Raw genomic sequence first — 26,975 nt, 5'->3', positions numbered from 1 at the left:
AATAGAAAATGAAATTTAGAGTAGTGGAAAATAAATTATTGAAGTAGAAATGAAATGGTACTAGTGCTGTAGCATAATATAAGGTTAAGTATTCCCTTATCTTAAGATGTTCCGCATCAAGATGCCTCCAAGGAGTGGACGTAGGTCAGGTTGGATCGAACCACTATAAATCTAGTGTGTTCTTTCTGATTTTATTTTTTCCGCACTTTATTTTTCGCATTTATTTTTGGACTTAACTGCTTGATTGAAAATCTGTGATTGATATTATGTTGTATTAATTATCTATTTTCAGACGTTAAAAAAGCTTTAAAAAGGGGATTTTTCTTTTTGTTGAAAGAATATTTTTTAAATATTCAATTCACCCCCCTATTGGTTAGCCTCGAGATTAGTTCTTTACGGTTTCACAACCCTCACGAACTTTCAATAAAATGACAGCCTTCTGATGACCCGGTTAGGAAAGAAGATGTATTAGATTTGTCTTGTGTTAAGAAAGGTAGAGGTAGACCTACAAGAATTTGGTTAGAAAATATTAGAAATGACCTTTCTTTATTAGATTTAAATGTGAATTTAACTTTTAACAGGGCAGAATGGAGAAAAAGGATTCATGTAGCCAATCCCACATATTGGGATAAAGGCTTGATGTTGTTGTTTAATTTTAAATATGAAACATCTCTTGTAATCCCAAATGTTTTTTAAATTTAATAAAATTTTCATGCTTTAGTTTTTTTTTTGTTCTAAGCTTTTTCTTGTCTTCATCTTTGCATGCTCCATGGCCCAACTTCTACCACATATCCCATGATTAGAAAGCTTGGTTTGCATGGACATATTAATGTAGGCAAAAGGGGGGTCAAAATATTTTGGGTTGTAATTTTGGTGAGCTTCTTTGACCTCTACAAAAATCAGCTCATTAATGCTTGAGCTACTGTTTTTTAGCTCATTACTATGGGTAATTTACTTCCTTTTTAGCTCATTGTGAGGATTTAATTTGGTTCATTCCCTCCTCTCTAATGGCCATTTGGTTCCCCCACTTGGTTCTTCTTCCCATGGCTAGTTCCTTCCCCCATTCGGTTGTCTATTCCGGTTCCCCTTGGCTTCCTATTCTGGTTCCTTGGGCTGCCTGTTCTGGTTCCCTTCCCTGGCTGCTGCCCCAGTTCCTTGGACTGCTGTCCCGGTTACCTTGGTTGCCTTTTCCTGTTCCCCTGGCTGCTGTTTCGGTTCCCCTGGTTGCTTTTTTTCCTATTTTTTGTGGCTGTTTGGGAGCTGTTATGGACTGATTTTTGACCTTCCATTTCCCCTTTTTGATTAGTTAAATTGGAAGTGATTATGGGCTGTTTGGCTGCCCCTTTTCTCCTATATATATGTGGTGTTTTGTTAATAAAAGAAAGAGACTTTTGATGAAAATTTTTGGATCAAAACCTGAGGGATTTTTAGGATAGCTTGCGAGCTATGCCTCGTCTCTTCGTCTTCCTCTTAGGAAAGCTTGCGAGCTTGTCCTCCCTTTTGTCTCGGCTTCTTATCTCCTTTTTTCTCTCCGCAAGTTCGACGCCAATTGTATCTTTCTGCTCAAGCGATGGAATGCAAGTTTAGGTGTTCTTATTATATAAGTTTGTAAGAGTCATTTCATTTCAAGCTATTAAAGTAATGTTTTGCTTTACAAATGTGATGTTGTGTCTTTCTATTTAAACTTGTATGTTATATTGAGATAAAAGAAGTGTTTAGTATATGTTGTGGAGGCTTAGTTTAGTTTTTATTTTGTTTCTTTTTTGTGACCAAGGGTCTCCCACTTGTTTTGGGGAACTTTTGGTTGCATCAATTTTGTATCAAAGCCTAGGTTTGTGTCTTTCTAGATTTTTTTTTGTGTTTTTTTTAAGTGCTTAGAAAAATGGAAAAAAGATAAAAACAGTGATCCAGTGGTGAATGAAAATCAACCAGAAGATCTTGAAGTCCAAAATATTTTGACCCCCCCTTTTGCCTACATCACATATACTTGTTGATATGTATAAATTTCATAAATGATATAACATTATAGCCATTTGATTTAGTGTTTGATTGGAAATTGTTTTGATTGCATTCCAGATTCTTGAGACTGCTTTTAAGAAGGAAACAGTTGGTCTGGTCACCAGGGAACAGTATGTTGAAAAGGTATGAAGAACTTTATCTAGTTATATTTCTTATTTTTTATTATTAATTTTGAATTAAGACTATTCATCTATCTGCTATTGGCTTATGAAAATATTATCTATTGAAGCGTGTTAACATCCGGAACAAGATTGAGGAAGAGGAGAAAGAGAAACTTCAGAAACTGCAACAAGAGTGCGTCATTTCTTTTAGCCTGACCAATTTTTAGGATGTACAAGTCTTACTTGGTGTTGACTTCTGCTTCCATTTCTATTGTAGGGAAGAAGAACTTCAAATGCAAAAAAGGAAGAAGAGGAGAGTAAAAGGTGATGCGCGTCTGTCATTCAATGATGATATTGATAACGGAAGCGATGAGGAGGATTTAGAAAATAGTAAGAGCACCCCAACCAGATCTTTTGCTTGTGATGGGTTGCATGCTGAACTATGTGCACACCTAAATTTTTTTGGTGAATTGTCTTGATTAATTTGTCTCTTCTTAGTTTTGTATTTCAACACAAGAGTTAGTGATGAGAGTGTAAAAGAGGGAAGCCGTGATGAATGATGTTCTGGTTTTGGTTAGCTAGTAGTTATCATTGTAATAAGGAGATGATTGTCATGTGACTTTAAAGAGTGAAGCAGTGATGCACTTTGATGTTCAAGTTCTAGTTAGGTAGTAGTCTTCGTTGTAATAAGGAGATGATTGCCATGTGACTTTCCAAAACACTGTTGTCATATAAATCGTGCTATTAGAAAGTGATTAATGTTTATGGAAAAACAAATCTTTGTCTTACAATATGAAGAAACCAAAATTATAACTTCAGTAGAAAAGTGATGTTGCTTTTGATATCCAGATTTATATTCTTTGAATTTTGGAAAATTAAGTGGTCAAGTGTTGATGCGGGTGGGGTGGGGTGGGGTGGGATGGGACTTACTTTGCACTACAGTTATGTTTCCTCATTAGTTTGTGGAGGTTATTGATTCGAATCTTGAGAAAAGTTTCTTTTGCTCAACGAGAGAAAATGTCATGTTGCATCCATTAATCTCTACTTAAGATTTATAACGTAGCCTGTGCTTTGGGAAAGCAATAGCCAAGACTAGATGCTTGAATGCAGCTGCTTTAGATTCAAGCAATAGGGCACAAGTAAATGAAATTTATTTAATATAAGATTGCTTATGTTTTGATTAGTTAAGTTCCTGCATGACTAAAAGAATATTGTCATCATTGTTATATTTGATCCTTATTACTTCATTGCCCAATATGAGGCTAATCTTGTATTACATGCTTTTGTAGATGGTCTAATTCTTACAAATGATAAAATTTATAATTAGGTAAAAATTAGGGCAATGGTGAGGGAGTTAAGAATATAATTTGGGGATAAGTAGAATGAGGACTGAGTACATAATTTGCATATTAGTAGCTGTGAAAGTAATAATTACAAGTTAATAATGTTGAAGGGTCAAGTAACGCTATGTCCCGAAAGGTTCACATATCTTGAATCTATCATATAATGGAATGTGTATATGATGAGGGGATAGCTCTACACTTAAAGTAGATTGGTTGAAATAAGTGCTTCAGGAGTATCATGAGAGTGGGTGATTTACTAAAATTTTTTATTAAGTTACAATTAAACTGACCATCTTGTTTTTAGTTTTGTTAATCCAAAATGAGTTTGCACTTTTGAAACCAAGTAATGCGAAGCCCATAAGAAGCACTTGCTTTATCCCCCAAAAGTGCTTGGTAGAAATAAATTGCGAACTTCATTTCTAAATTGCAAAGTTCTCCAACCATATGTTTCAGTCATACAGGTTTCTCTTAAAATAGGATTTCTGTTCTATTAATTCTTTTGTGATTTATTTGGTTTGCTATTAGATAGGATTTTTTGTTACTAGTTAAATTGTTTCCTTACTATTCATCTCCATTGATTTTTATATTTCGTCATTATAGCAGTCACAGCATGCTGTTTTAATGAACATAGAAAAACATATTGAGATATAGATTTCTCAATTTCTTTATTGTTGATAATTACATATTGATTTGTATCTTCCAAGTTATTTATATTAATTTCTACATATTTTCTGGAGGTGATGACATTGTTTATAGGGCGGCAAGTGAACCGAGCCAAGCCGATTTGTGTTCAAGATTGGTTCGTTTAAAAGAATAGATGTTCGTGTTTGATTCATATTCGGTTCGTTATGCTTATCAAGATTTAAACAAACGAGCCTTATTGAGCCTACTAACGAACAATCACCTAGAGCCATTCATGAATATATATAGGGAGTAATTTCGATTTACCAAACGAGCTTGTTCACGAACAAACAAGCTTATAAAATAATTCTTCTTATAAACAAGCTTGTTCATGAACACTTTTAACAAAAAATATTACAAGCATGAATAAATACCTCTTGTTTATGAACAAATTCATTATAATGAAATAGTATAGCATAAAAAATATAATTATTTTTTTATATAATAAGAATAACTTATTATAATAAAACAAAAAATTTTGTGAAAACATACAAAATAACTATTTAATCAAGCTTTTTAACGAGTTTCTTATCAAGGTTGTTCACGAGCTTTGATTGATATTGTTCATGAACATAAACGAGCTTGGTTCTATGAATTCTAGTCTTGAGACTTAAATATTTACTACTAAATATATCGTGAATGAGAATGTTAAGACAAGACTCACAAGAGTGTATAGAAAATATAGGAATGTAAGAATAATAGATTATTTTATTAAAGGCAATGAAAGTTGTGTCGATTACTGAGAAGATTGTAGAAATAACTTTGAGCGCATATTCTATCTAAGAATAGATGGCACACTAATATCATAGCAATACATAGTTAAAATATCAAAGAAACGAGGGTCATCTTCAATGTAAGTGTAGTAAGCACACCAATATCATATCAATAGATAATTAATATCAATGGAACAAGAATGATTAGTGGTAGATCACATGTACCATTCTTAGAATTTGTGCAAAGGGATGCATAAAGTGTTGTTGACACAAATCGCATTCAACTATAATGCCGTCACAATGAGGATTCCAAAATTCTGCTGCTCCCAAAAGCTAATGATGTTCTCTTTCACTTGATCATCGTTGTATTATATATATATGTATTGGCTCTAATTTAGAAGGCCATATTAGTTTTGGAGTTTACAACTGAGCAAAGTATCTTGAGGATTTAACTTGCAAAACATCAGTGAGAAAATGTAGTATTAACATTATCACGCAATCTTCCTGCTAGGTTGAATGATAAATGTATCTGGGTGGCATAGGGAAAAATGATTATAGTAATTAGAGTCTAGGGCTCTAGGTTTGAGATCTGGAGTGGGATCTATTTTCTTGGACTTCATATCTATTTATTGATGGAAAAATAAAATCAACTGCTCTCCTCAAAGTGAGAAATGCATCCCAACAAACATAAATATGACTACCTAATTGATCTACAAATATGATGTTTTTTTTTGGCGCTTATGATCGTTTGGTAATTTGTAGCAGAAGAAAGTGGTGGGTGGGGCTGTTGAAGATGCATGATGTGCTTTACTTGGACAAAAAGAGTTTGTAATTTCTTTTCTTCATCTCTAATTCATGAAATAAAATAAGGAGCTATATGAAACTTCATCCTGAAAGAACATAAACTTGTAAATGAATCCGAATTTTATGTTTATTTCTAGCTACAGTTCTTGATTTGTTACGACAAAAAGAAGATGCATTTCTGTGAACTGCCAATATGATAATCAAACAATGATTTTCTATACAACTATCAAGTTTGAATGTGGTTTTTTGCAATTTGTTTGATCACTCAGTTGATTACCCTCTTGAAATCAACTGAGTGATCAAACAAATTGCAAAAGAACCTGCCTTTTATATCTGTTTGATCAGTTTGAGGAATGGAGTTTTTCAAAGAAGTCACAAGTCATAGGAGACGACTAATGTACTCTGTAGCAGTTACTTTGGAAGTATCGGAGGGCGAATTTTTTGGAGAGTTAACATGGAGATTTCTGATGATGAGATAATATTTTCAATTATTTGTGGGAGTTATGTTTCTTAGATCTTGCTTGTGTCAAATTTGTTTTCCTTCATAATCCTTTTTCATTTCAAAACTTGAAGAGAAAATGTTTAGAGAAAGAAATGGAGACTTGTTACTTTTTTTTATGGATTCTAATAAATAGGTTATAACTTGCTACATATTGGTCAAATGAAGCGTAATTAGATTCAGATTCTTCTCCTTGATTTTGTACTGGCAGTAATTATTTGCAATAGCGAGATCTGAATCTAGTACACTAATTTTAGGAAGAAGCAACTTTTGAGAGTTCAGAAGAATGCAATTTGAAAACATGAGTGATTGGTTCTATGACACAAGTTTATTGCAGTTTGTAATTTGCTGTAACTATTTTGGACAGCTAATAGGTTAAAACTTAGGCACATTTGCTACTGTTAAGTTATAGGATCCTGGACCTACAAAGCTTGTAGATTATCCCATCCTTGTAATCTTGATTAAAATTTTGTTCCCTGCATAAAGTAAATCGTAATTTTATTCAGTTTCTTGATTCTGGTTTGAAAATGAACTTGATGATTTGCTGTTCTTAGGAAGGTTTCATGTCATAATGCTGGTTCAATATATTTCCTTACTAGTCAAAATAAGGAGTAAATTTTTATTTTTTCTGATGGAAATGATTGTTTATACTAATTTAATGTGTTGGAGACACCAATCTCTTCAAATTGTTTTATGATCTCTTATAAGGCCTAGGGTTCTATCGGCTTATCATTTGAAAATTTTATTCAGTGGACTAAAGGATTTTTTCATACGAAGCTAGTTAACATGCATGCTTACCTTCCATATCTTGCTAGACTACTACTTAATTTGGGACAATTTTTTTATTGCTTTCTAAAGTAAATTTTTAATATAAAATTTTAATTTAAAAAATTTTGTATTAAAAAGCTACTTTAAAAAACAGTAAGAAAGCTGTCCCCAACGGAGCTTATATGGGCTCTAGATTTTTTCTTTTGATGTTTTTCCCCAGACATTATTTCTATTTTAATGTTTTCAAGTGACGGTTAAGTGATTATTTGGATATCCGTTTCTACATTGCTGTTTTCTCTCAGGAAACATAGTGAACTAGTGAGATGTCCTCTAGCCTAAATGAATGGGCTGTAAGGTTTGTTAGTTTACAAAATGTTGTGCTTCATAATTGTTCAAGTGACGGAAACGCTTAAATTCAGAACTCTAGAATTTGAAAATAAATATACCTCAAGCTGCTAATCTGCTATCATCTTATATAGTGACAACATTTACTAAGATATGCTTGCACAAGAACATTTCTTATTTGGTTTGGTTCTAATTTAAAATTTTTTTTTGTTATAAGTTATTGGTGGTTTATTTAGCTTTAGGAATTTATCTTTCAAGAGTCATAACGTAATGCTTACATGTGCTTACTATCTTTTGGTGGAAGAACATTCAGATCAGAAGAAGTTTGGTAATGGAAAGCTTGGAAAAGACCCGACTGTCGAGACAAGCTTTTTACCAGATAGGTATTTTCACATTCCTTTGTATATTTTCCTCAAACATAATTATGTAAATTAGCATGTTACTTCTTGACTGGGCTGATCCCTGACTTGGTAGTACCAAGGATGATCTTTCAGTGAGAGAGAGGCTGAGGAACAAGCAGAAAGGGAGCGATTGTGCAAGCAATGGCTACGTGAACAGGAGATAATTCGAAGTAAGTTTTCAAGAAATATGGGACTGTTCTAAACATAATTCGAGTAACTGATTAGCCTTCAATACTACTTAAATTACAATGTTGTGTTTTCCAGATGAGCCCCTTGAAATCACTTACAGCTATTGGGATGGTGCAGGGCACAGGAGAGTTATACAGGCAATATAATGCATCCACCTCTCCATTAGCCGCCAATTTTGATCCTTGTCATATATATATATACACACACACACACATATATATAACTTTTTTTTATAGCTTTTCAATGTTAATTTATTTTAATAATCATCTCATTATTTAGGTTAGGAAAGGTGATACCATCGGAGAATTTCTTAGAGCTGTTCAGCAGCAGCTTGCCCCCGAGTTTAGGGAGATAAGAACAACATCAGTGGAGAACTTGGTATATGTGAAAGAAGATCTAATCATTCCTCATGTATGTGTTATTCTTTTTCCAGAGTGTATTTGATGACCATCTTGTTTGAATGAGAGGAAAATAAATGTAACTCTCTTCTTTTGATGTTTTAGCAATACAGTTTCTACGAGTTAATCATCAACAAAGCTAGAGGGAAAAGTGGACCGGTAATTTCTTTGTTGTAGGACTGTCTTATAATCCCTGATTAATTTCTTTTGCTATTTTTATTAACTGAGACTTCTTATTTTTGTGTATAAGCATTTCTTTTCTTTTACTGAATACTGTTGCCGTTGACTGTTTTGATTGATAATTACTGCTGCAGTAATCTTGCCGTTTTCATAGTTCATACCTCGTCTTCATACCTTTGATTTGTTTTGATCTTTCTCTTATCACTTCTGTTAAGCTATGTGATCGGTCCTACACCTTTTTTCAATTAAATAATCTTTCTTTGTGTAGTCATCAAATACAGTTTTAATAGTCATTTGACTTCTAATTTGCTCTGCTCTACGTCTTGCTGTCTTCCAAATGATTTAACATTTTCTTATTTCCACAGTTATGCTTATTCAATTTGACCTTTATTGTGAAGCAAAGTAGGCCATATGCTTTCTATTGAATACATGACCCAAAGAAGTATACAAGCAAAAGTGTGGGTTACTACGCAAAAAAAATTCTCCTTTCTCTATCTGGCCACTCATTCATTTGTCATATGTATATATATGTTAGGTGAAACAATCCAACCATCCATCTTAGCTAGCATGCACATGCAAACTGAAAAACACAATCATTATGCATTTGTGCATCTGAACATGCAAACATAAGACCTCAAACATCTAAGAATGTATGAAGAAAAAAATACATAGAAATGGAAGAGATAGTCTAAACTTCTTACGATGCAGGATGACTTAAAGTTAGGATTTTCTAATGCAACAAATATGATACATATTATGCGAAGAAAATTGAGGATTATAAATCACAAGCTACCAAATATTTCAACCACTTGAGCTAGCAATGTTAGAATTAGAACCTAAATGATAACAAAATGATCAAATAATTTGAGAAATTCAACAAAAATTTAGAACCACATAGATCAAAATAATTTGAGCAATCATAATATAATTTTTATAAATTGAATTTCTGATATGCTAAATTTACAAAATCAAGAGTGCTAATAAAACAAATCAAAATATGTAGTTGAAATATGAATGAGGAACACAAGTACCAAAATAAAGAAAAAATAGGCTTTATGCTGGTACAAGATGTCTTCCCATATATTTAGGAATCACACTTGCATCACACTCAAATGAATTACATATAGCTTGCACTCACAAGATTAAAATTGAAAAGAGATTTTATTCAAGCCAAGATTTTTTTTATATGCTTTAGAATACGTATATATAGACTCTATCCCTTTGCTACTTGGTATGGTTAGCACAGGTTCAGCTCAATTCAAGCTTAATTTATTCCAAACGATAATTAGCAATCATGCACTTATTTTTGATTTTAAACTTTCATCCCAATCAATCAACCACAATCTACTGATAATATACTAGTCATCTCAAATCTAGCATAGAACCACAAATGCAAACCCTCAGAGTTGTAGCTTACATGCACATCATAGGATTGCTAAACCTTTCATGCACACCGCAAGATAAGGATCATAATAAACCACAATCGTAATCTTCCTGCAGGAAAAAAAAAATGTAGTATAAACATAAAGTGGGAGAAAGAACCAATCTAACAACCTACCCCACAAGAAATAAATCTAGATTCCTCAACTAAAGGAGAGTGGAAAAGTCCAAATTTATTCATTTAAAGGAGAATGCCAACCATAGTAGTGAATGAATAAATCACAATTCCATCGTTCATGGGGTTCTACTATATCAATTTGCTCAGTTCCTAAAAGTTTAACTCTGACGAATTGAATATTTGATATTCTTAAAAAAAATCTAAACATAAATTATGCTTCCTAAAATGTAATTTCATGAGTTACCACAAACAGATTTGTCTTTCCATTGCACTTGTTGTCGCTAAAATCCACTTTTAATAGAGTGGAATTGCTTTGAGAATAGGTTGTATAAAACAATCATATAGTCATTTGGATGTGTGTTGCATTGTAAAAATATTTAAAGAGAAATAAGCTATTGACAATAGGTTCATGAAAGAAAAAAAAAGATCAAATTGGTGTCCCCTAACTTTTTTTGAAGTACCAAAATTATCCCCGATTATATACAAGTATCAATTTGATCCCATAATTATTTAAATAAAGACTAAATTAGTCATTTTGTGGGATCATTTAAGTTGTTAAGTGTTGATGGAACATTTTGATATTTATCTTTTTCATGAAATAAGATCAAAACAAGTTGAAAATAAGATTTATGTTAGAATTTCTAGGAATTTCTAAATTGTGGCCATTAGTTGCCAAAACATTGCCTTTCTTGCTTTCAAAATTTTAAAGGTTTCTAAAGAGAGCTATGGATTTAGAAACACAATGTCTTTTATCACTAGGTTAAACTCCACTTGCTGCATCCTACTTATATTAGCATAAAGTTTGTAATTGTCATAGTTAACTCATATTTGTTATTTTTTTTTTTAAATTGTCTCATGCAATTTATGTAAATCACCCAAATTATGCAAATGATATGAAGCAAGTGATGAAATGTTGAAATGCCAAGTGTTTTGCAAAATACTACTAATAATCTAATTCAAATTCTTAGAAAGGTAAATGTTAAGATAATTGTAAGCAGATAAACCACATAATTATTATTTTTATTTTTTTTTGACAAGCCACATAATTATGATATACCTATATGGGTGTGAAATCCAACTCAAATGGCTTAAAATTGGTTGCGATGAATTAGTCACCTTTAGAATCAACTAGGCAGGAAGTTTTATATTTTGGGTTTCTTTTAGTCTTCTTGTTAAAAATTCCATCGAATATCAGGACTACTTAGCTCTCGTCATGAATTTCTATCTATGAACTTATATATCACTAAAGCACACATAAAAATAAAATCAACATCGGATTAAACATTCATCATTAAAATAATGTCAAGAGATGATTCCTCAAAAGTTACATTTTGATATTTTTATTTGACTCATTGACCATATTATATTTGGTTGGTTGATCTTCATATTTAGGTCAATTAGAAATTTAGGTTTAGATAGGATTTTCTGCTTAGTTTTTTTCCAGCCAAATTGGATTTTGTGGATTAGTGTAGGACTGCAAAATTATATGATTTCAATGTGGCACTCCTTTGATATGTGTGCATGATCAGTAGATTACATGATATTAGTTTATAAACCGGCAACGCAACTTCTTAAACCTATTATTTTGATGCTTTTTTGGTAACAATGTTAGTAAGACAAGGTTAATTATCTTTTTTTGCTTCTGCATGAATTGCTTTTACTTCAATTCTTGAGTAGAGGATTGAACTCTGATTCTAAATTTGCATGGTCAATAACATGACTTAATCAATGATCATCAACTTTAATGTTTCGTTATTTACATGCTATATTACAGGCATCAGATTGAAAATCAGAGTTCTGAGGTTTCAAAACTATTAGGTTTGTGATAAGACTTGATGATCAAAACAACACACAACAATATAAAAAAACATTAACTTACTCCAAATAGATCAAGAAATAACACAAAGAGAGCTGTTTTTACTAATTTCAAAGTAAAACAAGATAAGATACAAATTGATTCATTGTTCGAGAGGTGAATCGTCTCTCCCACAATTCCTAGCAGCTATTAGGAACCCAAAACCTCACAAAAACTGCCGCAGAAATTTAAAACATAACATTAAAAATCCCAACTCACCATAATCTCCTCCCCTAAAGAGCTCAAATCCCCCTTAATAAATGCCCCTTACATCTTTCCCAAAGAGTCACTTTCTTTCCCAAAGAGTTTCCTCCCAAAGCCTCTTCTCCTATAGGTGATAGAAGAGGTGGAAGCTGAATTGTTGCTGCCAGCTATATCAATACTCACCTCTCAAAAAGTCACCTTGTCCTCAAGGTGAAAAAAGGGAAATCGCTTATGAATAGTATATAGGGCTCCTATGTTGCCTCATATTTTGGTAAATCCTTCAACTTGATCAACACCTCCTTGATCCCCTTATCTCCTTGGCGCACCCCTTTCACCTCTAATGGTTCTAATTTCACCTCCATATCCTGGCCGGTAGTGCGGGTGAGGGTGTGTGGTTTCCAATGGCTCGTCTCAGTTGCGATATATGAAATACGGGATAAATGACTGAGGTCGGTGGCTACGTAGGCGATATGCTACTGAGCCAATGCGCTCCACTACATCATTGGGTCCAAAGTAGCGGGGGGAAGCTTCTCATTCCTTCGTCGAGCCAAAGTCCTCTGTCTGTAAGACCAGATCTTCAAATAAACCATGCCCCCAACCTTAAACTGCACCTCTCCTATGTCCATCCGTCTGCTTCTTCATAATTTATTGTACTCTCTATAGATGTTCCTTCAATTATGCTAAATCCCGATCTCTTTCTCCCAAGTATTGCTCCACTGATGACACTGGTGTGTTGCCTTGCCCATAATGTATCAGATGAGGTGGACCCCTCCCATATATAATTTTAAATGGCGTTGTCTTGGTTGCTGTATGATATGAAGTGTTATACCAATATTCCGCCCAGGCTAACCATTTGGCCCACATCATTGGTCTATCTGATACAAAGCAACGAAGATAAGTCTCCACACTGCGATTCACCACCTTCGTTTGACCATCTGTCTTGGGGTGGTAAGCCGTACTCCTCTTCAGGATAGTCCCCTGCATCTTGAACAACTCCTTCCAGAAGTGACTCAAAAAGATCTTATCCCGATCGGACACAATGGACTTGGGTATGCCATGCAAATGAACCACCTCTCTAATGAATTCGGCTGCCACTGACACTGCTGTGTAAGGGTGGCATAAGGGAACGAAATGAGCATATTTGCTCAATCTTTCCACCACCACTAAAATCACAGTAAACCCGTCTGATCTAGGTAGTCCCTCAATGAAGTCCATAGTCACCTCTTACCACACCTTCTCTGGTAATGCTAATGGTTGTAGAAGACCACCTGGAGCCATAGTTAGATATTTGTGTCTCTGACACACATCACAACTGGCCACCAACTCCTCTACATCCTTTCCATGCCCATCCAGTATAGCTCTGCTGCCAGTCTATGATATGCCTTATGAACTCCTGAATGCCCCCCCTCCAAATAGCTGTACCATGAAACTCCTGCAATAAATGAGGGATGTGTGGCGATTTTCTCGAAAGCACAAACCGTCCTTGACATAGCAGCTTCTGACCCATCAAAGAATAACCAAGATGGCTATCCTTGTCCTATAACAAGTCCCCTCTGATCTTACTCAGCTCCTCATCCTGCTCGCACTCATGCTTCAAAGCCTCCCAATCTATCACCATGGGATTAGATAGAGCCATAACTTGAGGGTCTTCACTACGCCTGGAGAGAGCATCTCCTACTTTATTTTCTAACCCGAACTTATACTGAATCTCGAAGTCATACCCCAACAACTTGGAAAACCACCGTTGATGCACCTCTGCCACCATCCTTTGCTTTAACAGGAACTTCAAACTTCTTTGGTCGGTCCTGACTATGAAATGCCTTCCCAATAGATAAGGTCGCCACTTCTGTATTGCCAACACTATTGCCATCAACTCTCTTTCATACATTGATTTCAGCTTGACCCTGGCGGTCAAAACCTGGCTGAAATAAGCTATGGGTCTCTGACTCTGCATAAGAACTACTCCTAAAAGTCTCTTTGCCGACTGGATTGGAAACATTCTAATAAGCTATCCCTGAACTCCCTCCACGATCGAATTGGTTCTCTTATGTCTCTCCAAAGATACCAAGACAAGGCCTTCTCCTCCAAGCATAAAGCTGCCATCGTGAGCCTCTCTTCCTTCGTCAGCCCATTCACTGCAAAGTATCTCTCCACCCTATAGATCTACCCATGAACATCATGCCATTCAAAAACGGGCATCTTCAATTTTTTCACTCTCAAATCCCCTCCGCTCCAACTTCCTCTTCTACCTCCTACTCCTCCCATATAACGATTTTTGTGATCTGTCCCACCTCTCCTCCTTTCATAGATATCCTCTTCATCAAAATCAACCCTCCTTAATTTTTCCTCCCCATTTCTCCTCATGATATATCCTTCACCCATTTTCCTCTGGTTATCGAGTCAAGAGGTGATATATTTTCCCTATCGCCCACGAATTCTACCTCTCGATCATCCCTTATTGTGTTGATATTGGTGTTCCCCCCACTTCCTTAGCCACCCGCCAGTCCCCTCGCCTCTGATGTTGCCAGTTGGGTGCGAAGCTCCAATATTTTCTTCATCATGTCCTCTAGGTTAGAAAACCTTCATTCCATGGATGAAATCCTTTTCTCAACTTCAGATTTGAATTGACCAACTTATCCTTCTAGTTTTTCTTCCAAAGCATCCCCTTTCTTTGACACCATAGGTCCCGAATCTTGCTCTGATACCAATTTGATAAAACTTGATGATCAAAATAACACAACAATATAAAAAAAATAGCAACTTACTCCAAATAGATCAAGTAATAACACAAAGAGTTGTTTTTACTAATTTCCAAGCAAAGCAAGACAAGATACAAGTTGATTCACTGTTCGAGAGGTGAATCATCTCCCCACAATTCCTAGAAGCTACTAGGAATCCAAATCCTCACAAAAGCTGCTGCAAAAATTCAAAACATAACATAAAAAAACCCCAACCTATCAAAATCTTCTCCCTTAAACAGCTCAAATCCTCCCTAATAAATGCCCCTTACATCTAACAAATGCCTCTTACATCTTTCTCAAAGAGTCCCCTCCTTTCCCAAAGAGCTTACTCCCAAAGCCTCTTCTCCTATAGGTGATAAAAGAGGTGTTGGGCCCCACATGGGCAGTTGAACTGTTACTGCTAGCTGTATCAGTTGAACTGTTACTATGTAAGGTTAGAGTGTGTATATATATATATATATATAATGTCAGAAGGCAGCGGATTGATTTCTAGTTTGGGTTAATAGGTTTTGCTTGCTATCTTTTATACTTTGTCCCCCGCTTTGGTGATCTGAACTTTATTTTCTTCCTTCAGAAAACTGCAAAATATGCATGTAATTACCCATTTCGTTATATTAATGCATTTTTCACAGTGCCATGCTTTATTTTGAAGTGTAGCCTAAAGTCCTTGAGTGTGCAAGTCTAGAACCTTAGAATCATAGTTGTAAAGCCATTGTCGTGTTCACCAGGTTCGTGGCACTTCACAATCTCATTCACTTGGAAACTTCCCTAGGTGCTCCATGTTTTTTTTTAAAAAAAAGGTGCTCCTTGTTTTGGAAACTTAGCTTGTTAATGATATTACTTGGTTGATTTCTGTTGCAGCTTTTTCACTTTGATGTTCATGAGGATGTGCGAACTGTTGCTGATGCCACTATAGAGAAAGATGAGGTATAATTTCAGTGAAGCGTCCATTTTTCTTTCTTGAATGGCCTCGACTAACAACTATCTATTTGTTAGAATAAATGGAATGAAAATAATTTTAAATCTATTTGATTTTGAGTTGATTAAAGTTTGGGTTCATATTTTTCAAATTATTTCCTTCATTTACCGAACCATTATTATCATCTTCATTTGTCTTTTCTCAACTATTTCTGTAAAGCTTTATGAATCAGAATAAATGGAATTAAACTAATGCATATATGCTTTTATTATTCATTCGAGCATCAAGTGTGGTGAAATTGGCTGTATGGATGTTTAATGAATCAGAATAAATGGAATGAAATTGATGCATATATTTTTTTATTATTCATTCGAGCATCAAGTTTGGCTAAATTGGCTGTATGGATGTTTGAATATGTATTTAACTTCTTTTGTGTTTAATGGTATATCACATGAGTTTTATGCAATTTAGTGTATTTTGTTTGATGCACTTTCAAGAGATTTTTTTTGTTTTTGTGTTAGCATGAAGCTTATTAATTTTGTTGGATGTGATTATTCTTCAATTCGTTCCAATGATGGATGAATCTACGATCTTATATTAGACGTCTTAGGAATCTTATATTCATGTGCATGAAAGCAAACTTTTATTTTTTGAAAGTAAATATTTGAAGTTTGAGTGTGAAGCTAGCTTAACCCAAAAGAAGCTTTCGTGCATATACATGTTAAAGTATAACATTCTGAGCCGAAGAATTTTGATGCATTTGATGGATGATTAAACAATCTTAAGAATACTGAAAAATTCTATTTGCATTAAGTTTTATGGTGTTAAAAGAAGATGAACCGTAATGATCATAAATTTGAATTTCATATTTAGAAACTAAAAATTAGAGGCAAATATTTGAGCTAGAGCACGTGTTAATCCTATTTTTGATAGGAGCACGGTTAAAAAAAATAAAGAATGATAAAAAACGCCATAGGTGTTTTCATTATTGGGTGTAACACTCAGATATTGGGTGTTTTCATAAAAAAATCCATCAATTAGCGTTTATACTGAAAACGTCCAGTTATTTGGCATTTTCATCACATCTGCACCCTCAAGAAATTTTGCAGGGTTTTAAATAAAATCAGGTGTGGATTTTTAATAAATTATAGCAAATAAAAGGATTATAGATATTCCAAATTTATTCCAAATTTCTAGCTTCTTTTATTTCGTTGTTTTGTTTCATTGATTCCAAATCTGTTACTGGCTATTTACAGCAATTAGCATTTTCTCTTACAGCCTTTCTAAAAGTACTTAACACTCTTTGTAAAGCAACTTCTTGTTAAGCTACTTTGCATAAGTTTTAAAGCAACTTTACTGGATTTTTAAAGTTAACATTCAAGCTTATTAAAGGTACTTTACAGGCTTTTTAAAAATATTTTTCTTGATATATAAGGCTACTTTACAGATGCTTTGATACACTTACAGAATTTTTAAAGCCTTAGATAGTTTTTTAAAACTTTGTACAGCTTTTGGCTATGTTATGTCAAATCAAATCTCATCATTTACAGCTGTCTGGCTCACTGAATCATAATTTATTTTTCAGTCGCATGCTGGAAAGGTTGTAGAACGACACTGGTATGAGAAGAACAAGCATATATTTCCTGCTTCAAGATGGGAGGTATTTTCGTCTATGCTGTCTCATTTTCTTCAGAATGTATGGTATTTTCATGAAGAGCCTCTTTGTGATAGTTTTTTTTTTTATAATATTGTTTTGTAGATAGCTGCCATAATTCTATTGGGTTATAATTTATAATTATTTTTTTTTAAATTTCTGTAATATATAACAATTTTTTATAATTGATATGCTAGAGTGTGATAGCTACAACTACATCAAGCCTTTATCTCATTACATGGAGTCGGCTACATAAATCATTATTCTGCATTGTGTCTTTTTAAGAGTAAAATTCTCATTTAAATCTAATAAAAAAAGACCATTTAAAATATTTTATAATCAAGTCTTTTTAGGTCTACCTCTGCTCTACCAAATCCAATACATCAACTCTCTCAACCGGGTCTCTCAACCGAGTCATATTATATGTCAAAACTATCTAAGGGGACTCTCTGATCTTATCTGTCGTTGGGACTACTCCAACTTTTTCATGTATATACTCTTTTGGATTTCGTCTTTCAGAGTGAAGCCATACATCCACCTAAGCATTCTTATCTCTGCAACACTTAACTTATTTTGTATGTTTCTCTTTTAATGTCCAACATTTTGCACCTTAAAGCATTGGTCTTGTCACACTTTATTTTGACCCCCTATAGCCAATCTAGAGTATAACAGAGAGGGAGAATCTAAACAAACTTATCTCTTACTAAGACCCATCCTAAAATATTTCTATCAGGGCCAAGTAGGAAATGGTCAATCCAAACTCTTCCAAAATTTATAGTTTTTTAAAAGTTAAGACTATAATCAATATTTTATAACTGAAAGTATATTTAAACACATCTAGCAAATACATCAAGTAAAATATAGAAATTTACTAAACTTTCATATAATGTTTACGTACCCAAAAGTTCTATACAACTTCTACTTTAAACTCTATGTATAGCCAAAATGTATGTACCCAAAAAGGGTAGTCATCCATCCTGTTTAATGCCCCACTTCTTTTTTATAGTACAATTACTACTAATGAGCTTGAGCTCACTGAAATATGCAAACAATATATAAAAAATAATTAAGTATGTTCGTAATAAATTGAAAACGCAAGAAAATTTCTATAATAAATATAAGATGTACAAAACCTTACTTTCTGTTATGTTCACTGTTCAATATTTTTATGGAAGTTATATGATGTTTATAAGCTTTTACATACTTACAACTTTCTAATTCAAGGTTGGGTCCGCATTCCCAATTTTTAGAATTAAATCTTTTCTCTCATTTAAGGTTGGGTCCGATTCCAAACATTTATTAGGATTACCTCGTCAGGTCTTTCACCTTTACTTGTGTGGGCATATCCACCATATATGACCTACCTCACCTTTTCATAACTATCATGATAAAAATATGTTATTGTAATACTTGTTTGATGAATCGTTAATCAACTATAGAATGAGACTGGAATTAATGTCATCAAAATTATATACAATGTGAGTTTATAATTATATAAAATTTTTCTATTTCCTATTCCATGATTTTAGTATCTTACCATGTTAGTAATTAGTTCTCCTTAATTCTGTATTCTTTTCTTTTTATACACCTTCTCCACCAAGCCTCTTATCATTCAACTATAAATTTCTCTCTTGAATTCAACAATCAGCCATTTTAGAATTCAGCCAACATACTTTTTTTTCTCTACTTTTTATTAGTTCCAACAATAGTCATCAAAAATCATTTTGTTACTCTTAATTTTTTAGTTGATTTAATGATCAATAGTTAATTTTATAACTGCAATAAATTTCACTAATGAATTCAGCAAGCAACAATTGCAACAACCCCTTACCTCTTTTTTGGTTTTTCTTGAATTCAGCGAACAACAAACTGATTTCAATCAAAACTAATTTCAACTAACTCTTATTTAAGCAAATAAAATTAATATTATCTTTTCTCCCTCTCATAATTACTGAATTGAATTCAACGTATAACAAAATTTTTGAAATTTTAATTTCAGTCCTTACCTCTTTACTATATCCCTTGCTAACATTCCCCCAGCCCACAGTTGTCTTCGCTTCAGCCCTTCCCAACTCTCATGCTTGCGACTAGCCACTCAACTCCAAGTATAAAACAACGGGAGGGGATTTTCACTCCGCCAAATATTAAATACATGAACTTAATTCCACTAATACTTATTAGTTGATCACAAGCATTGATTGCCCTCTCTAGTAATCAGTCCACTACATTTTTAGATAATCGAAAAGGCTACAATGAAAGTTAAGTAGTTAATTGTTAATAGTGGATCTTAGTAATTAACTATTGAATTCAAAAAAGAAAAGAGGTAAGGGGCTGCTGCAGTTGCTGTTTGCTGAATTCATTAATGAAATTTACTTCAGTTATTAAAATCAACTATTGATCATTAAATTCAGCTAGGGAACTAAGAACAAGAAAAGAATTTTTGGTGATTGTTTATAGAGCTAGTAAAAAGTAGAGAGAGAGAAAAAAGACTGTTGACTAAATTCTAATGTGGTTGAATTTAGGAGAGAAAATTTGGGTTGAATGAGAAGAGGTTTGATAGAGATGTTCTACGAAAGAAAAAGAAGACACAGTTTAAAAGAATCGATTCCTAACAAGGTGAGATACTCAAACTATGATATAAAAAATTGAAAAAAATTATATAATTATAAGTTCACATTGTATATGATTTTGATGACATTAATTGCAGTTTTATTCTGTAATTAGTTAATGATTCATCAAAGAATTATTATAATAATATATATGAGGGAAATATATAATTGTTATGAAAATGTGGGATATGTCATATATTTGAGTTATGCTTGCACAAGTAAAGACAAAAGACTTGATTTGGTGAGGCTACACTCTTGAAATTCTCAAAGTTGAAAATTCGGATCTAACCTTGAATGAGGGAGTACTTCAATTTTAAGAATTGAGAATGCGGATCCAACCTTAAATTAAAAAGCTTTAGATGTGTAAAAGCCTATAGTTATCATATTACACGTATAAAATGGTTGAATAATGAACATAACAGAAAATGATGTTATGTGCATTTTATGTTAATTATAAAAAATTTTGAGTTTTCAATTGATTGCAAACATGCTTATTATTTCTTATACATTGATTATATATTTCATTAAGTTCTAGCTCATTAGCAGTGGTTGTACTGCATGAAATGATGAGTCAGTAGGACATTAGATAGGACGTGTTTTTGGGTATATACGTTTTGGGTGAACATGAAGATCAAAGTAAAAGTTGTACAAACATTTTTTGGTATGTAAATATTATTTAAAAGTTTAGTAGAGCTCTGTATTTTACTTGATATATTTACTAGATGTGTTTAAATATGCTTCGAATTATGAAATATTGATTATAGTCTTAAATTTTGATAAATTTGAAGTTTTGGAACAAGTTTGGATTGATCATTTTCTACTCTCTTAGTCCTGATAGAAGTATTTTAGGATGTGTATTAGTAAGAGATAAGATTGTTCAAATTCTTTCTCTATTACACTCTAGATTGAATATAAGGGATCAAAATTGGGCGTAACAGGTCTCACCACCATCTTATAGAATTTCCCCTTAAGATTGAGGGGTACTTTTTTCTCACACAACAAGCCGGGTGCTTTCCTCCACTTCAACAACCTAACTTGAATTCTACTAATAATATCCACATCTATTTCACTATTATTTTGGACAGTAGACTCGAGATATCTAAAATGTATACTCTTGTTAATGACTTAATTTTCCAAAGTCACAATCCCCTCACTAGATCTATTAGTATTAAAATTATACTCTATTTATTCGGTTTTAGATCTACTTAATTTAAAACCTTTAAACTCTAAGGTTGACCTCCATAATTCAAGTTTTCCTTCAACGCCTTCTCTAGTCTAATAAAAAAGGAGAATATCATCAACAATAAGTATACACCAAGGTACATACTCCTGCAAATGTCTTATAAAAACATCTAAGACTAAAGCAAAAAGATATGGATTTAAAGTTAATCCTTGATGTAATCCAACTGAAATAGGAAAATACTTGGTCAAACCACTCTGTGTTTGAACACAAGTAACAACTTCTACATACATATCTTTAATGACTTGAATATAATCATTATTAACTCCTTTCTTTTCTAGAACTCTCCATAACACTTCTTTTAAAACTTTATCATATGATTTTTCTAAATCAATAAATATTATATGTAGATCATCCTTATTTTCTCTTTACTTATCCATTAAGCCTCTCAATAAATATATAGCTTTTATAATAGACCTACCTTATAAGAATCTAAATTGATTTTGAGAAACATTAGTATCACAGCGTAACATGTGCTTAATAACTCTATCCCATAGTTTTAATATATACCGCATTAACATAATTCCTCTATAATTCACAAACTCTTGTGCATCACCTTTATTTTTAAAAATCAGAATTAATATATTCCTGCCACCAATCATTTGACATCTTTTTAGTTTTCAAAATAATATTTAAAAGTTTCGTAAGCTAAGAAATACCTTCATCTCCTAAGCATTTTCACCTCTTTTAGAATATCATCAAGTCCAACAACTTTTCTACACTTCATTTTCTTTAAATGGTCTCTAATTCAATTTTACTAATGTGACGATACAAATAAAAATCTCTATTTTTATTTAGATTGCTAAGTCACTAAAGTCAATTGTTTTCTTACAATTTTCATTGAAAGAAAAGCTTATCGAAATATCTTCTCTATCTTTGTTGAATATTCTCTTATAATAAAAGTACTTTTTGACCTTCATCCTTAACGCATTTCACTTGAACTAAATTTTTTAGTTCTCCTTTCTCTTTGTTTGACTAACTTATCCACATATCTTTAACCCTCCTTTGTATCTAATCAATTATGCAAATTGTTAAAAGTTTAATTTCTTGCATCGCATATTACTTTCTTAAACTCTTTACATATCTTTTTATATCTTTCCAAATCTTTTTATCTTTTATATTAAAATAGTTTTTTATAACAAAACTTATTTTTTTAAATCTTTTGTTGCATATTTTGATTCCACCATCAACTATTTTTATTATTTGGAGCTTTTTTTGTAGATACTACATCATATCCTTTGCAACTTTTTTAATATGACTAGCTATTTTTTTCATGTAATATCAACTTTCCTATGTACAGGTAAAATTTTAAGATCTTGAATCTTATTCTTAAATTTTTGTAGTCTTGTTTGAATATCCCAATCTAATCCTATGATAACATTTTATTTTTCGCTCATTCATCTTAAAATCCAAAATTAAAAAGCGATGCTTGATACATAAATTTCTCTTAGAAAAATTTTACAATCTTTGTAATCTAAACAATATGTTTTTCTTATAAGAAAATAATCAATCTGAGTTTTATTATATCCATTCATATGAGTAATGCGATATTTCTCTCTTTTCTTAAATAAAATATTAGCAATTACAAAATCATAAACTAGAACAAATCTAATATAATTTTACTACCTTCATTGGTCGCTCTAAACTCGTAGCCTCCATAAATGCTTTTAAAGTCCTCTACCACTCCACTAATATTTTCGTATAAATTTCTTCTCATGAATACTCTTTCTTCAAGAATTACCCTTTGTATTCATTCTTCCAAGTCATTTCAGAATTTTAATTTTGAATACATATTCAAACTTACTTGAGGAGTAGAATTCCTTATATTATTAAAATCTTAGCATCAATAGTAATTTTTAAAGCTATAATTTTATCTTCAATTTTATTAATTTTTATAATATTTTTTTTCAAACTCTTATCTATAATCACACCTACATCATGTTTAGTATGACACTTACCTGAATACCATAATTTAAATTTTATTCTATCAATCTCCATAGTCTTCTCTCAAACTCATGTAGTTTTCTAGATATATAGAATATTTATTTTCCTATGAATTATAATATATATTTATTTCATTAATTTTCCTATAAGAGAATATATATTTTAAGTTTCTATTCTAATTCTAGTTTCATAGACCAATTTATATGCCCACATTTATCCATGATGTGGGAACTCTAATTTAACACTGCACTTGGGCGCTAGTGCAGCGGCCATTGCACACTTCTTGTTGTATTCAGGTCATATAACTTTTCGTTTCTAGGGAACATCCTAGCATTAGAACAATATATTAAAAGATTCATATATCAACTTTTTAATGCAATCATTCGCTTTTCTCATTTTGGATTTAGGATCTGACAATGAGAGTGTTTTAAAAATAAAAAGACTTATCAATACCCATATTAGCTTTTAAAAACATATATTTTTTTCACAATAGTCTTACGATCCAAAATGGACCCACTTTATTGATTAATTGTTTTCCACGCACCATAAGATTAACTCTTCAATTTCTTTGAAGGTTGATTTTTCTTTACTTTTTATGCTGATATTTTAACTTTTTTTAATCAGATATATGATCCAACTAAAAAATGGGAAAGGTACACTATTCATGGAGATTGAACGCTCTATTGGTTATCTTTGGGCCTATGGACTAACAAAATGGTCGACTCGACTCACGAGGAAGGTGATCTTATTATAGCATGTAAAACCAAATTTATGTTATTTTTGCACTTTTTTGTTAACTTAATAGGTTTTATTGAACTCACTTTTAGGTGGTTTTGAAAACGAGATCTATGTTCGTATTGATTTTGTAAATTGACATTATACAAACAAAATAGAATTGGATTACTTGAAACATGATTGAGATTCTTATCTAGATGGGTGATTTACTTTTCACATGCTCTTTGTTGTAAAGTTAATATTAAATAGCCCCCTCATATTCAAGGTCCTAAATTGTAGTCTAGGTATCATAGTAGAAGATTTGGTTTTGATTTAGGTTGCTTCTTATTTTGTTTTACTTTGTGAACCACTGTACTGTTTCTTTATATATAAATATATATATATTAATAATTGAAAATATAATAAAATGGATTTTTTATTCAATTTTGTTTTAAAAAATATTTGGCGAGTTTTAAATGTTTTTGAGATATATAATTTTTTTTTCCTTTTCCATCCAAATGCTTTCAAGGATTCTCTTTTTTGTCTTGTTATATAAAAATTGTGTTTATATATTTATGAAGTTGAGTTTTGAAATACAATGAAAATACATACCAGTTGTTCTATTAAAGGTAAAGAGTTTACAAGCCATTTGTCAGAGTCTGAACAACTGTAAAATCGGCCTTATTGTTGGGACGACTGATTATATACTGTTTATCATCCGAAGTTCTTATCATCTTCTGGCTGATGTGCTGAAACATGATTTTCAACCAAATATCCAATGCACATTCAAAAGTAGTAACAGTGTTTTTTTTTTTCTTTAAAATTATGTACGTGAATTATGTAATCTGGTTGCTTCGACTTTGCTTTTCTTTTGGTAAAAATATAGAAAGCGTTCAATATACTTAAACCCTTGAATTGCATGAATGTGAATGTCTGATATGTTTATGTTTCAAGAGTCGTCTGGTTAAGGCATTGTTTTAGATAGTTTTAGATCATTATTATTATTATTATTTTAAAATGATTAAAAAACTGCTTTAAAACGCTATCTCAAATTAAGGCTTTGTTTGTTTGAGCGTTTTTTTTTCTTTTTCGTTTGGAAACGAAGGATTTTTTTTGTGCTGTTTGGTTCGTCAAATCACGTTCTCAACAACTTCATTTTTTTCATTTTTCTGCAGTTTTGAATTCTTTTTTATATATGTTTCTCAATTAGAAAACTCCATTTTCTGAACTAATATTTTTTAAAAATGTCTTTTACAAAAGGGAAAAAAAAAAAAACTAATCCTATCAAGTAATGTCGACCTATAGTATACTGATGACGCGTACCTGAGCTTGTCACATCAAGGTCATGTTGCAACGCTACTAGATAAATAGATTCATGAGTAAAATAGTATTAGCTTAAAGTAAAGCATTTATGGTCTAATATCTCTCCTAAAACTTATGAGTAAGAGTATTAGAAAAAAATTCTTTTGGCTTATTTTTTGCTTTTGTATATAGAATATTGATTATTTATTTTTTTCTACTTTATTATTTAAACTTTTATTAAAAGAGGATATTCATTATTCAATTCAAGTGGATGAGATATTTTTTTAAATTTTTAATGAAGATTATGACAATGCGATTGACTTTAGTGACCTTAGCACCTTAAATGAAAATAAAGATTTTTATTTTTATTTTTATCGGCATCTTAGTAAAATTAAAGTTAGAGAAACTTTAAAGAAAAAGTGTGGAAAAACTGTTTGACTTGATATTTTAATAGAGTTGTGAAAATGCTTAGGAGATGAAGAAATTTCTTAACTTACTAATATTTTTAATATTATTTTAAAGACAAAAAAATGTCAGATTAGTGGAGAATGAATTTTTTGATTCTTATTTTTAAGAATAAAGTTAGAGCACAAAATTGTGTAAATTATAGAGGAATTAAGTTAATGTGTCATATTTTAAAACTATGTGAAAGAGTTATGAAGCGTGGTTGTGATGTTATACTAATGTTTTACAAAACCAATTTGGATTCTTGGTGGGTAGGCCTACTATGGAAGCTATACATTTATTGAGAGTTTTGATGCAGAAGTATATAGAGAATAAGGAGGATTTATATATGATATTTATTAATTTAGAGAAAGCATGTGCTAAACTATCAAGAGAACTGTTATGGAGATTTATAAAAAAGAAAGAAGTTAATGTTTATATTCAAACACAAGGTGGTTTGATCGAGTATTTTCCTATTTCAGTTGGATTACATCAATGATTAGCCCTAAGCCCATATCTTTTTTTGCTTTAGTCATGAGTGTTCTCGCTAGACATTTGCAAGAGGTTTTCCCCTGGTGTATGCTTTTTATTGATGATATTCTTCTTGTTGATAAGACTAGAGAGGGAGTTGAAGATAAACTTGAATTATGGTGTTCAACTTTAGAGTCTAAAGGCTTTCAGTTGAGTAGATCTAAAACTTAATATATGGAGTGCAATTTTAGTAATAATATATCTAGTGGGGGGATTATAACTTTGGATGATCAAGTCATTAATAAGAGTACATGTTTTCTTTATCTTAAGTCAATTGTTTAGAGTGATAGTGAAATAGATTGTGATATTATTAATAGAATTCAAGTTGGATGGTTGAAGAGGAGGAATGCACCAGGCTTGTTGTGTGATAGAAAGTCCTCCTCAATCTTAAGGAAAAATTCTATAAGATGGTGGTTAGATCTGCAATGCTTTAAGGTGCAGAATGTTGGCTATTAAAAGAGAAGCATAATATTAAGTTAATTGTTGTAGAGTTGAGGATGCTTAGGTGGATGTATGACTTTACTCTTAGAGACAAGATACTAAATTAGCATATACGTGAAAAGGTTGGAGTAGCTCTAGTGGAAGGTAAGGTTGGAGAGAGTTGTCTTAGATAGTTTGGTCACATAAAATAATAGCATTTCGATGCCCGATTGGGAAAGTAGATGCATTAGATTTGACTTATATTAAAAAAGTTAGAGGTAGACCTAAAAAATTTGGTTAGAAAATATTAGAAATGAATTTTTTTATTAGATTTAAATGAGAATTTAACAGTTAACGAGACACAATGAAGAAAATGATTCATGTGGCCGACCCCACATA

At 32.1% G+C, this 26,975-nt stretch overlaps 1 protein-coding gene across 2 annotated transcripts in view; it reads left to right on the top strand.

The window, feature by feature from the left end:
• Positions 1 to 24,116, top strand: part of LOC110102986 (protein XAP5 CIRCADIAN TIMEKEEPER) — a 43,717-nt gene extending 19,601 nt beyond the window's left edge. Inside the window, exons 2-12 of one of the 2 annotated variants that reach the window (XM_020831524.2) lie at positions 2,077 to 2,142; positions 2,249 to 2,313; positions 2,398 to 2,510; positions 7,587 to 7,656; positions 7,768 to 7,844; positions 7,939 to 8,000; positions 8,143 to 8,274; positions 8,367 to 8,420; positions 15,661 to 15,726; positions 17,304 to 17,378; positions 23,790 to 24,116. In XM_020831524.2, the coding sequence (XP_020687183.1) occupies positions 2,077 to 2,142; positions 2,249 to 2,313; positions 2,398 to 2,510; positions 7,587 to 7,656; positions 7,768 to 7,844; positions 7,939 to 8,000; positions 8,143 to 8,274; positions 8,367 to 8,420; positions 15,661 to 15,726; positions 17,304 to 17,378; positions 23,790 to 23,840 (831 nt within the window). In that variant the 3' untranslated portion in view covers positions 23,841 to 24,116. Of the gene's footprint in view, positions 1 to 2,076; positions 2,143 to 2,248; positions 2,314 to 2,397; positions 2,511 to 7,577; positions 7,657 to 7,767; positions 7,845 to 7,938; positions 8,001 to 8,142; positions 8,275 to 8,366; positions 8,421 to 15,660; positions 15,727 to 17,303; positions 17,379 to 23,789 lie in introns of both variants that reach the window. The other variant, XM_020831517.2, reaches the window with a different exon arrangement.
• The last annotated feature ends 2,859 nt before the right edge of the window (positions 24,117 to 26,975 follow it).

This window comes from Dendrobium catenatum, unplaced genomic scaffold (assembly GCF_001605985.2).
Source record: "Dendrobium catenatum unplaced genomic scaffold, ASM160598v2 fragScaff_scaffold_188, whole genome shotgun sequence".
In the NCBI taxonomy this organism is placed as follows: Eukaryota; Viridiplantae; Streptophyta; class Magnoliopsida; order Asparagales; family Orchidaceae; genus Dendrobium; species Dendrobium catenatum.
This window is presented reverse-complemented; position numbering and strand designations above follow the sequence as displayed.